This window comes from Sinocyclocheilus rhinocerous, unplaced genomic scaffold (genome assembly GCF_001515625.1).
Source record: "Sinocyclocheilus rhinocerous isolate Xijiao unplaced genomic scaffold, SAMN03320098_v1.1 scaffold28, whole genome shotgun sequence".
Classification (NCBI taxonomy): domain Eukaryota; kingdom Metazoa; phylum Chordata; class Actinopteri; order Cypriniformes; family Cyprinidae; genus Sinocyclocheilus; species Sinocyclocheilus rhinocerous.
The window spans coordinates 1,257,726-1,270,858 of record NW_015652416.1 but is presented as its reverse complement, the minus strand read 5'-3'; the positions used below and the strand labels follow the sequence as shown (position 1 = coordinate 1,270,858).

Here is a 13,133-nt window from a genome sequence, read left to right as displayed (position 1 = left end):
TCTGTCTCTCTCTCTCTCGCTCTCCCTACCGTTAGGTAACTTGTGCATTGTTTTACTTACTTGTCTTTGACATATCCGACCGAACTATAAACTTTCCAATGATGTCTGTGAGAAAGGTATATTCACTCGACAAGCTCGCGCATCTGCGCCGCCGCGCGCTCAATCCACTCAGCGTGCTTTGTTAATCAGCTCGCTCACATCAGCTATACAGGCGTTAATACTGAATGTTTAACGTTATATTCATTGCATACATATACTTCATAGTAGACATCCATAACTCATTTCTGCTGTTTGTTGTCAGTGTTTCTTTGTTTGAATATGGCGCTTATCACATGCTGTGTGGTATCGGCGTTTGGTATCGGGGCATTTTAACGAGTACGAGTACGAGTACAGGAGGCCAGTATCGGGCCCGATACCGGTGCATCCCTAATAATAATACAAAGGAACGCAGGAACAGAAACGTTAAAATATCGATTCTGCTCGGAGTGAACCGATTGGATTTTTGTTTTTTCGTTTTCAAGCCCTGCTCTAAACATGAACTTGCCACGCTTTCACTTTTAACAATCTCACTCAACACTTTCATATTAATGTGGTGGAGAGACGACTGAGTTCTACAGCCAGAAAACAATTACAGCATCGCAGCTCATTGTTTTAGGTTTAAGTGTTGCTGTCACATAGCTGCAAAGGTTATGTTTTTTCATATACAGACACACCATGCCAGCAGAAACACAGGGAGCGGCCAATATTTTGATAAGATCTGAGAATGACTTTCCAGTTAATCATCATGGAAAGATATTTTTGTATTTCTCTGTTGTCATTTGAAGAGACTATTAAAGTCTGTTTGCACAGAAAAATCAAATACATAAATGCTGTAAAATTTTATGCTAATTCATGTTTGATAATACATTAATTTTCACAACTCAAAATGTATATGTCGAAATTAACATTAATCAAGATACGTCGATAAGATTTTTCAAATGTTTTTTAAAGAAGTATCTTATATTTAAATAAAAAAATTCAGTAAAATCAGTAATATTGTGAAATATTATTATAGTTTAAAATAACTGTTTTCCATTTGAATATATATTAAAATGTAATTTATTTGTGATGAAAGGTGGAATTTTCAGTAGCATTACACCAGTCTTCAGTGTCACATCATCTTTCAGAAATCATTCTAATATGCTGATTTGCTGCTCAAGTAGCATTTATTATTATCAATGTTGAAAACAGATGTGCTGCTTAATATGTTTTTAGAAACTGTGATACATTTTTCTGTTTTTCTTTTTATTCTTGGATGAATATAGTTCAAAAGAACAGCATTTATTTGAATAGAAATCATTTGTAACACTGTAAGTCTTCACTCTCACTTTTGAGCAATTAATCAATGCATCCTTGTGGAAAAAAGTATTAATTTCTTTAAATAAAATTCATTTCTTTCAAATAAAAAAGAAAGTCTTAATTAAATTAATAAAAAGAAACTCTTAGTGAGCCCAAACTTTTAAACAGTAGTGTTGGTTGACAACTAATTGTAGCCACAGTAACAATATTGTGGATGCTGTAATTAAAAGAGTTACTTATGAAAAGAAATGATACATAACAGTGTGCATTAAAAATGCAAAAAGACTACACGTATGATGCATTAAGAATGTCTTTCTTAAAAATAAATACTAATTCCTAAAATCATTTCTTTCCAAAAACAACAATAAAATAAGTGTAACACAGGTGAGCAGAATGCCAGAATTCCATGTGCTGGCATTCTGTAATCTCGTCTAGAGGATTACAAGGGGATCTGTATTGGTTAAGGCTGAAAGAGGGTTGTGTTATGGTTCAAGTCGAGATCTTTTCATCTGTTTATCTAATAAGGAAGAGGAGAAAACATAGACCAGGGGATCAAAACTGTCCTAAAACGGACAGATACTTTAAACAAGTCACAAAGACCCTTTCTAAGAAAGTAAGATGACTCGTTTAACATCCCTCAGTCCGCCGGTGTAGGTGAAGCTCGGGACTAGATGATGAAGTTGTGCAACAGAAAGCACGGGGATGATGATGATACCTGACAAACGCGAATCTGACAAACAGCTCTAAACATGTAGAGACAATGGAGTGGCGTTCTCTGGAACGACACATGACAAAGTAAACTGTTTGCAAACATTACTTAATTTCCAATGAGTTTACATCTGTGCCCTGACACCATGATAAATGATAGCGCATTCCGTGCATTCGTACGATTACATCTGCGTTCCATATCATGTACAGCGTATAAACACACAAGCAAACAGACACTTCAGCATGCCACGCAATGCACACAAGCCATCAATCACCCCGCTCGGCCCAGCAACCCACATAACAGTTTTTTTTTAATTCGTCAAATGAAATTATATACCGCATACTCCTGTTTGAGAAGAGGAGCTGTTCATGCATATAGCGTTTTGGCCCCCTGAGGAGACTGCAAAAGCCATTAGAGAGAAGCATCGAGCTTCCAAGAAACACAAACAGTAGCATATGTGTCCACGGCAGAGCGCTATCAGATCCACCCGGGGCTTTTATGTGCGATACTCGAGCTGCCTGCATTTCCACACTGTGGCAAAGACAACAAGTAGCGGAGAGGCTGCCGGTGGAGGCAGATGCACATCTCTACATGGCATATAGTGCAGAGATTAGGCCAAGAGGGTACCTGCCCTCAACCACCACAATACGGGTGCTGGGAATGGCTGTCATCGTGAAACAATAAACTATGAGCACTTTTAGAAAGAGTAAAAGTAAAAGCCTAACCAGGGATAAGAGCTATATACTATCTGCTGCTTTATACTGCTTTTAATTTCACCCCTGACAATGTCCAACAGTGTATATGTATATAAATCAAAGGAGAATTCTTGTCCATATTTTCCTTTTTTTTTGTGTCAATTCAATCACACTTCAGTTTATGCATTTAATATTGTGTGATAGAAATGATAGTGGTGGAAATGATATTTAAAGCATTTTTGGAATAAAACAACTAACTTCTCTGTCTTGCTAGCAAGTTTTTATTGCTTTTTAAATACATAAGATTTCCACACATTTTACATAATTTGACAATTATAGCTTGACTGGAAATAAAAATGTTCTGTTCACAAATTATATTAATTTGTTTTCTTCACACATCACTTGTCTCATATTTCTTCTCAAGAAAGTGCACTAACTTTTGAAAAAACTTTACTAGTGGCAAAATTATGCTACAGTTGTGGGACAGTCTCTTTTTTTAAATTAAAAAAAAAAACTTCAAATTTAAAAATGTAAAACATTCATAACATTTGGGATGTATAAGACTTTAAAGAAATTCATAGTAAAGACATTTCTAATGTTAGAAAAGACACAAAAATATTAAGCAGCACAACTGTGTTCAACATTGATAATAATAAATATTTCAGCAACAAATCACTATATTAGAAGGATTTATGAAGGATATTGTAACACGGAAGACTGGAGTAATGATGCTGAAAATTCAGCTTTGATATCACAGGAATAACTTACAGTTTAAAATATATTCAAATATTCAAATTATTGGGGGGAATAAGAGACTTTCAAAAACATAAATGATTTAAAACTGTAGTGTATTCATAATACATAATATGTATGCATAATACATAATGAAATGTTTTATTTTTCTTTCAGATTATCTGTTTTAAACATGTAACTATTCATATTTTAATGGTGGATTTCCACAGTTAAGAGTTAAATACAAGGCTAAAACAATAAAATCTACCAATACAAGACATTTGGAAAGCAGCATATTTTATAAAGGAAAAATCTTTCCAAGGCAGTTCTTAATATCTTAAAAGTGGCCAAAGTTGAAGAAACACCCAAAAATACAATGGAGTGCCAGAAAAGGTCAGATGGATTGGTGACAGATGGACTATTGTGTTTCGTGCCGAACACTTCAAAAGTTGATCTGCACTTTGAAATGTGCATGTTTCCCAAATAAATGAGGACACCAGGGTTTTCAGGAACACACACTCCCGCGATTGCTCCATGGGAAGTGCTAGAGAGCCGGATGAGAGCAAAGGAAAGGGTTGGTGCAAGAGGGGAAGGTCAGGAGGTGATATGGGTTGAACTCATTCACGCAGACGTGACCGCTGAGGCTCCAGTACGCACCTCCGCCCCTCGTTAGAACCAAGAAAATCTTTGTCTTGCATCCTAGCAACCCAGTGTATATTCCGGATGCATGTGTACGAGCTCGTACGGCCAGCTAAAGTCCCCGTTCACAGGGGGTGAGGGTTCACTGATCGCAGATAAGAGCTCGGCTCTTCCTCCCCACATCCGCCATCATACTCAGACCGAAACTGGGACTGGCAGAGAACAGACTATCTTATAATTCTGCCCATCTGATGTTCTCACCGCAGCTGAGATCCTGCCATTACCTAGGCTGGTTGCCATTCCGCGGCTGTTCCTCAAACGGCAGAGGTGATACGCGCACTTGATGTTGTAACAAGTAACAACCACATTGTTTGTAAACGTCTCTCCAGCCACAGGATGCAGGGAACACGGTACACGTCCAATGGGAGTAAACAGTAATTAGGCAGCAATGCTTTAACTGATATTTGATACTTAATGAAACGCAGATGCAAAGTTCCAGCAAACGTCAAAATTAGAAAAAACAATAACAAATTGCTCTCCGTTTCTCTGAGCAACCAGCGGCCTCGCACGACTCAACATGACAGACTTGTTTACCGTCTGCCGTTCCCAACCTGAGACTAATTACCCTCCACTTTCTTCATGGTCTTGTACAGGATGTCAGGAAGAGAGAAGAACACGGTGGTCACGTTCCTGTCCCCACCTTAACTATTCCTGAATAGTTCACTCAAAAAACAACAACAAAAAAAACTCATTTACTCAACCTTGTAATTTAGGGTTATTATCGCTAGCTACAACTGAAACCATTAAAAACATTTATATATACTATAAACCAAAAATTAAAAACGTTGCACTAAAATTACAAAATGGAAATAAACACATACTAAAACTACAGCTGAAATTAAAATATTAAACCTAAATAATAATAACAAAAAAACTAAACTAAAAATTTAAAGATAAAAGCTCATTTAAAATATTGTTTTTATAGGGTGTTTCCTCCGAGGAAGCAAGGGAGGCAGTGTCTCCTCAAAATACTGGATGAGAAAATAATTTGTAGTACAAAAATTAAAAAAAACACCAATAATATAAAATATAACATTAATCAGCTTGGCGAAATGTAAAGTAATTAATCTCCGTGTTTGTGACCAAAATTTACCGAGCTTTGATGACTGATGATCCGAAAAATGCACAAATAGCTAAAAGTTAATTATTAAAAAGAATAGCTGAACATAAGTTCACAAATAAAATATATTGTTTACACTGTTTCTGCCTTGAATTATTATTTTGGAATAAATGTAAAATTATTATTTTGGAGAAAATGTAAATGTAGAAAAATCTTCAGTCGAGGGCAGCCCTAGTAAAATATAAAATAGAATATTTTTTTCCCCCTTTTTTTGATTGTCTAAGTAATGAAGAAAGAAAATGTGACTGGGACACGAATTTACATTTCATTTAAAAATAAAAAGAAAGAAAAAATGAGGACTTTGCCTTCTCATTTCAGAGCACCACTGCACACGTACATATAACACATAAATAACACTAAACTAAAAAAGTTCACACTGCTCTTTTACATACAACAAAACAGAATGGCAAAACCACCATAAATACATTAAAAAGTAGTTGAAGGACATTATATTCTAAACAGATTTGAAATGTGAGATTTGAAAGCTATGCCCAAGGCAAGGTTTTTAAGTAAATAACTGGTCTGTTGCTCGTACAATGACTGTGTAAGGTTTTTAAAAAAGACTTGTAATATTGCATGAGTCATTTGAACTACTTTTATGAATCTTTTATGATGCATTTTTGGAGCCTAACAGCCACTGGACACCATTTGACAGAAGAAATTAAGTCATAAGGGATCGACTTGAAGATGAGTAAATCATGACAGATGAGTGAACTGTTCGTTTGAGGTGATTTGCTCAAACCGCTGTTCTATATGCATTCTGCACCTCAGGGCATTTTAGAATGTCGGACTCTAACTGTTATGAGGACACAGTGTTGTGAAGCTGCATTTGCGATCTTGGTGTATATCCAGAGCTTATTGTACACTTCTCTTCTTGTTCATTCCTTGACCCAAAAAAAAACACTGGGAATTTTTTATCAAAAGACTACACTATTGCCAAAAATATCTAAAAAAACAAAAACTAAACTAAATGCACTTCCCTACATTCACTGATTTAGCAGATGCTTTTAAACCAAGTAGCTAATTTATAAATGTGGAACAATACAGCAAATGACTTACTCTTCTTGCCAGACCCAGGGCGATGTAGCACTTCTCTCCGGGATCCACAATCTCCACTTCAAAGTAGTGACTTCGTGTCGTGAGGGGCTGTCGGGCCTGAGCCAGACCAACGTCCATGATGCTCTTCCCTTTCCCGACATATTCCAGAAGCTACGGCAGAAAACATCATACACTTAATTTAGATACATTATAGAGCATTACACATCATTATACATGTTTTAATATTGTGTTTTTAACTGTTTGCTCATGTGGAAGGAAACAGGATCTTGTCAGGTGGATTATTTGGTCAGTTTAAGGTTAACTTGGCATAAATCAGATGCATCTATAAAAATAGTCAGCCTGGCTGTGAGCCGGTTTGGGAAATTGGATATGTTGCACTGCAAACATACCTGGCTAAGCCTCAGTTTTTCAAGGAAAGGAAGATCTTAATTTATGCCAAGCTATCTTGAAACTGGTTTCAGGTTTTATGTTCAGACACACTACTGTTGAGGTTTTGTTTTTAAAGAAATTAAAACTTTAATTTCATTCGGCAAGGATGCATTAAATTGATCAAAAATCATAGCAAAAGACTTTATACTGTTACAAAGAATAAAGAAAAAAAAAAGGGTTCTTGAGCAGCAAATCAGCATATTAGAATGATTTCTGAAGGATCGTGTGACACTGAAAACTGAAGTAATGATACTGAAAATTCAGCTTTACTATCACAAGAATAAATTAAATTTTTAAATACATTAAAATAAAAAAATATATATTTTAAATTGTATTAATATTTCACAACATAACTGTACTTTTGATCAAATACATAAAGCCTTGTTGATCTTAAGTCTTACAGACCCTACACTTTTGAACAGCGGTGTGTACATATAAAGAAAAAATTCCTTGAGTGATGGTTTTGAGCTCAAGGCACTTAGAGAAGAATATTTAGAAGAATAATCTACATGAAATGAGATCAAGTATGGGCAAACCCAAGCACACAGGAGTGATGACACATCTTCAGACTGATATTTTCCATCAGGTGTGTTAGCAAAGATGTAATAAGATTATTAGGGAAGACATAAAAGGTTGACCTGTCTTCAATAAGTTCATGGGATAGTGAGGGTGGGGCATGGGTTTTCAACTACAGACATGTGAGTGGTATCTTTCGACAGCCCCACCTACCTAGCCTTACAAATGAAAATAAAAAAATACCAATGGAACAATTTTGACATGGCATAAGGTCAAATGTTTCATTCAACAGATCATGCAAGTGTGAACCATCTCCCAAGGACCGTCTCGACCTAGTGATGCCTAACGTACACTCAAACATTCAATTCATAGGCCAAGTCAAAACACTTTAGATTAAACCTTGAAATAGTGCCCACCTAAATGACCTTTTTAAGCATCCTACGTCTGTTCAAGTGATCAAAGGCCAAAAATGTAACCTAATGGACTGCCTTATATGCACTTTTGAACTGTCAGTTTAAAGACCAAAACTGAATTGCATATTTTAAGCATCCTACGTCTGTTCAAGTGATCAAAGGCCAAAAATGTAACCTAATGGACTGCCTTATATGCACTTTTGAACTGTCAGTTTAAAGACCAAAACTGAATTGCATATTTTAAGCATCCTACGTCTGTTCAAGTGATCAAAGGCCAAAAATGTAACCTAATGGACTGCCTTATATGCACTTTTGAACTGTCAGTTTAAAGACCAAAACTGAATTGCATATTTGGTTATCATATGCATATTTGAAAAGCATTTTTGGGCATTAAAAAAGTGGCAAAAAAGAACAAAATGGGCAAAAACAATGGCTAAAACCACTTCAATTTGAAACCTAGTGAGCTGCCTTACCTAGACATCATTAACCTTCAGATTAAAAGCTAAACAACATTTTTGGCCATCATGTGCACTTTCAGGTGCTTAATTTAAACTTTAACACCTCGGATCCCAACCTAGACTGCATTTTTTGGCATGTGTCAACGGTCAAAAAGGACAAAACTCTTGTACTTCAATTGAGAACCTAGTGCCTAACAGCATTTCTGGGTATCATAAGCACTTTCAAATGTTCGATTTAAAACTTTAACTTCAGATTAAAACATTTTTGGCCTTCATATGACCTTTGAATTATCAAGTAAAATTTTTACCTTCAAGTAAAAACGTAGTAAGCTGCCTACCCAGACAACACTTTTGGGCATCACATGAAACAGCCTTTCTCTCACGTTCTGTTTCTGGCCCAGCACAGCTTCTAAACTCACAACACAGCATGGTGATTACTTTCAGATTTCAACTGGTTGTCATTAATTACTTAGAAATTTCCGTTTGCAATGTCAGAATCAGCACTTTATTGGGGCAGTGGAAAGATTTCGCCAATGCCATCTACAACAACCTTTGGTATCCTTGTTTACGCCGCTAGACAACTGCAGGTCAGATGGAGACTCTGACAGGGGGCCTCGTACAACCACATGCTGGTAACGACCAGACATTTTGAAAAACACGAAAACGTGCGTGCAAAAGTCAAAAGGAGCCTTTAATTGGCCATGAACAGATTGCTGTCAGTTGTCCAAGAATATCCCCCGCTGACATCAAAACCACTGATCAACTACAGAAAATAAGATGCAAAATCCTGCAAACAATCAGCCGCTGCTTTGATCAAAGCAGACTTGATCGATCCAAATAAAAGGATTGGTGTTCAATATGGAAGAACGCATGTTTTTGGAACGGAAGGCATTCTCTTCTCATCTCCTGATGCTCACTGGTGGATGCACCCACCAAGGAACTGATATCCCGACTCTTCTTTTCAACATCAACCTCTTCAAGTTTTCGTGCCAGGACAGTTGCCTGCTCATTTGAGGATGGAGGTAAAATTGCACCTAGTCACACCTTCCTGCCTCCTTGATGCTGAGTAATGGGGAGGTTGTCTACATTTATACCACTCCTAACGGCTCTCAACAGCTCCTAGCATGCTCGGATAACAGTGCTGACAGATCCGACATGCTCTCGAACGTCACCATCCAAAGACCTACGTGGGGGCGGCAGCTTGTTTTGTTGACCCGCTGCCCCGGCAACAGGTGCAACATTGCAAGAGAGTCCCACAACTTCCTGTCACAGTGTGGAGAATGTGGAAAAGGCGGAGGACACAAAGAGGGAGACGCCCACAAGTGGAGCCGCTGAGATGTTTGTCTCGCTCGTCTCTTGTCTTTAAAATAGGGTCTATGTTTTGACAGCCTCAGACGAAATCTCTGAAGATGTTGTTATAAGTCATCTGTCGGCTAGCGGTTACTCGAAGTCTGTCTAAATGCAATTTATCCTTAATTCACCTTGTTCTTTAGAGTGTTAAGTACTTGGCATTCAGCTGCTCATTTAATTGACAAAACAATATATTAAAAGCCTCAACATGCAGACTCTGTTTTGTGTAGCGCTAGGAATTCCTGTCACTGTCCAAGATGGTCCTAAATAAGCAAAACAAAATGATTTCAAATGATCTATGATAGAAAAGTACTTTTGTATGTTTACATCATGGTATCCCAGTACAATTTCTAAATTATTTTTTTTAAGTTAATTAATTTGTTTTTACGAATAATGGGTCATGAGATAATCAAATTTTCCTTTTTAATTTTCTAGTTCATTGCACTATAATAACACGTTGTGTAATGGTGCGATCACATTTATCGCTGTTGCTGTTGCTATTGCTAAATTTCAAGGGACAAAATTCAGTCATTTCAGGAATCCATGTGATCAGAAATTTGGTTTCCACAGATTTCCTCATGAAGATTTCCACATGAAGACTTTGCAATAGATTTAACTGAGTTGGTCATTGACCAACAGAGAGCAGCTTGGTTTGAAAGTGACTTCTATGTGCTTCATACATTGCTACAGTATTGACAATGGGTCTTTTTGCCTCGTTCACTTAAGACATGTTCATTCATCTCTGTGCCTTGTTTTTAACTTAAAAGAAGTTCTGCTCGTCACGTCCACTCTGCTGCATATAGCTAGAAAAACATGTCAGTCTGCACATTTTAATTGTTTTTCTGCGAAATGCACACTTGACGGACATCTTTGACCGTTATGGCGTGCCTCGCTAACACGTTTTTAAGACGTTGAGACAAGTTAAAAAGATTAAGATAATTGTGCTGCTCCTGGCTGTGGAAACTGGCATGACTTTCCGAAGGAGCCCAGCATTAGGAAAAAGAAGCTTAAATGGATACCCAAAAATGAACATTTCGTCATCGTTTACTCATGTGGAAGGGCCTCCAAACCTGTGACACTTACTTTCTTCTGTGGAACACAAAAGAAAATAGTTTGTAAATGTCTAAGTCATTTTTTGCCCCTACAAGTAAAGTAAATAGAATTCAATGTTGTTTGGACCCAAACATTATTCAAAATATCTTTTCTTTTCACCACATATGAAAGTAAGCCATACAGGTTTGGAACGGCATGAGGGTGAACAAATAATGACACAATTTGGGTAAACTATCACCTTTAAGATTATTTAACAAAACGCCCGACTACATTAATGTGGGACTATAAATTAGCTTGACATTGCATCTTAGATTATTTGTGAATCAGTTAAATACGGTGAAGGCATTGCCAAGAAGCTGTTAATCAAAGATGGAGCGGTTAAAAACTATAACTATACCCCACAGCCGAGCCATAAGTAATGTTATGTATCTGTTGATGGCTATTTAATATTTACGACTTAGGGTGCGGTATAACCTACCTGGGCTGGATCAAACAGCTGGATACAGATTTATAAAACCCTTCAAGGTTATTCTGGATTATTTTCTCAGTTGTCAGCATTCATACTGCTTTCCTAAGTAAAGATATTAGCCAATCATAACAGTGGGTGTTTGAGAAGCTACATGTTTCATTCAAAGTAGATAGAGAGAGGGTGAAACATGAATTAATAACGAAATAAATATTTTCAAGGCAAAAAACAACATTACTACTATGTTAAACTTTTACAAAAATGATTTAACATGAGCAATATATTTTTACAGCATGTATTAATAGTTCACCCAAAAATAAATATTCTGTCATTAATTACTCACCCTCATGTCATTCCAAACCCGTAAGACCTTTTTTCATCTTCGGAACACAAAGATATTTTCGATGAAATCCGAGAGCTTTCTGACCCTGCATAGACAGCAATGGAACTACCATGCTCAAGGCCCAGAAAGGTAGTAAGGACATCGTTAAAATAGCCCATGTGACATCAGTGGTTCAACCTTAATTTCATGAAGCTACGAGAATACTTTTTGTGCGCAAAGAAAACAAAAATAACGACTTTATTCAGCAATTTCTTTTCTTCCGTGTCAGACTTCGATGTGCATTCATGACAGTCGTGGTATGCGTCGTGCTACTCTTGTGAATGGCAGTCGAGACTGACGCGAAAGAGAAGATTTGTTGAGTAAAGTTATTTTTGTTTTCTTTGCGCAAAAAAAATATTCTCGTAGCTTCATAAAATTACGGATAAACCACTGATGTCACATGGACTATTTTAACGATGTCCTTACTACCTTTCTGGGCCTTGAACGTGGTAGTTCCGCTGCTGTCTATGCAGGGTCAGAAAGCTCACATATTTCATCAAAAAATATCTTAATTTGCGTTCTGAAGATGAACAAAGTCATACGGGTTTGGAACGACATGAGGGTGAGTAATTAATGACAGAATTTTCATTTTTGGGTGAACTATTCATTTAATTAACATGAGCAAAATATTATAAAAAATTGCATGTATTAACTACGAATGTCAACGAATGAGTCCTTGTTGCAAAACAATATAAAGAGGCCATGACATACTTTTTCTTATCAAAACAAAGTGATATACAAATATCTGCAAATATCAAATGATAATTTTTCTATGAAGTGTGATAGAGTTGTGTCACTCTAGTGTAGGTATTTGGCTTATAATCCAAACTGAGACTATGTATTTCTTCAAAATAAAACTACTAGTGTTTAGCTGGAAAAGAAATCTCAACGCTGGCCTGATCTGTGGAGTCTTTCACCACCTTTCAATAGATCCAACTATCACTACCAGTTATTGCTGCAGGAATGACGTTACCCAAACATAATCACTCACTCCTGCCAAAGGACTGCTGCAACTGATGCTGTCGGACATAGCGTGATAAAAGACATTTGCATATTTAGAGGGCTCAGCAAAAAAGCAGCTGTCATGTTGAAGAACATCAACCACAAAATTTTTTCGGTTTCCTTTTGATTAGTTCATGATGAAATGACCGAGGAGCTAAAAATACCACGCCACATACTTGACCTTTCTGTCAATACCCAAAAACAATGGCTCACTGAAGACATTTTTTTTTTAAATGTAAAAAATTCTCCAGAGCATGTTATTCACTGTTAACCAGATGGTGAGAAACATTCCGACAAACACTAACCCCCCCCCTCCAAAAAAATAAATAAACAGGGGTCATTGAGGTTAAAAATTATTTCTTTCATTTGAGTTGGTAACACTTTTTATTAGCTACATTAAAGGTGATGTATGTAGGATTGACACAGAGTGGTTGAACTAGGTATTGCAGTTCAAATTCAAAATATTGGAGAGGGTTTTTTTCACCTGGCCCCTCCTCCTCAGACTTGACGCACACGCAGGTTGCCAGATTGACAACATCAACAGGAACGAGCGCACTTGACTATGAATGAAGTGAAATACGCTGTTTTCTCCGCCAACTGGCAACCCGGGGTGCCGAAATACAATTGGGTAAACTGGCAGTGGGCGGGTTTCACAAACCAAAACAGAGACCGACATTCCGGCCCGGAACGCACATTTTCAAAGGAGAATAAC

General features: G+C 37.0%; 1 protein-coding gene across 1 annotated transcript in view; it reads right to left on the bottom strand.

The window, feature by feature from the left end:
- LOC107714925 (SPRY domain-containing protein 3-like) overlaps window positions 1–13,133 on the bottom strand; it is a 69,996-nt gene that overhangs the window by 15,997 nt on the left and 40,866 nt on the right. Inside the window, exon 8 of the mRNA XM_016520923.1 lies at window positions 6,353–6,502. Within this exon, the coding sequence (XP_016376409.1) occupies window positions 6,353–6,502 (150 nt within the window). The remainder of the gene's footprint in view (window positions 1–6,352; window positions 6,503–13,133) is intronic.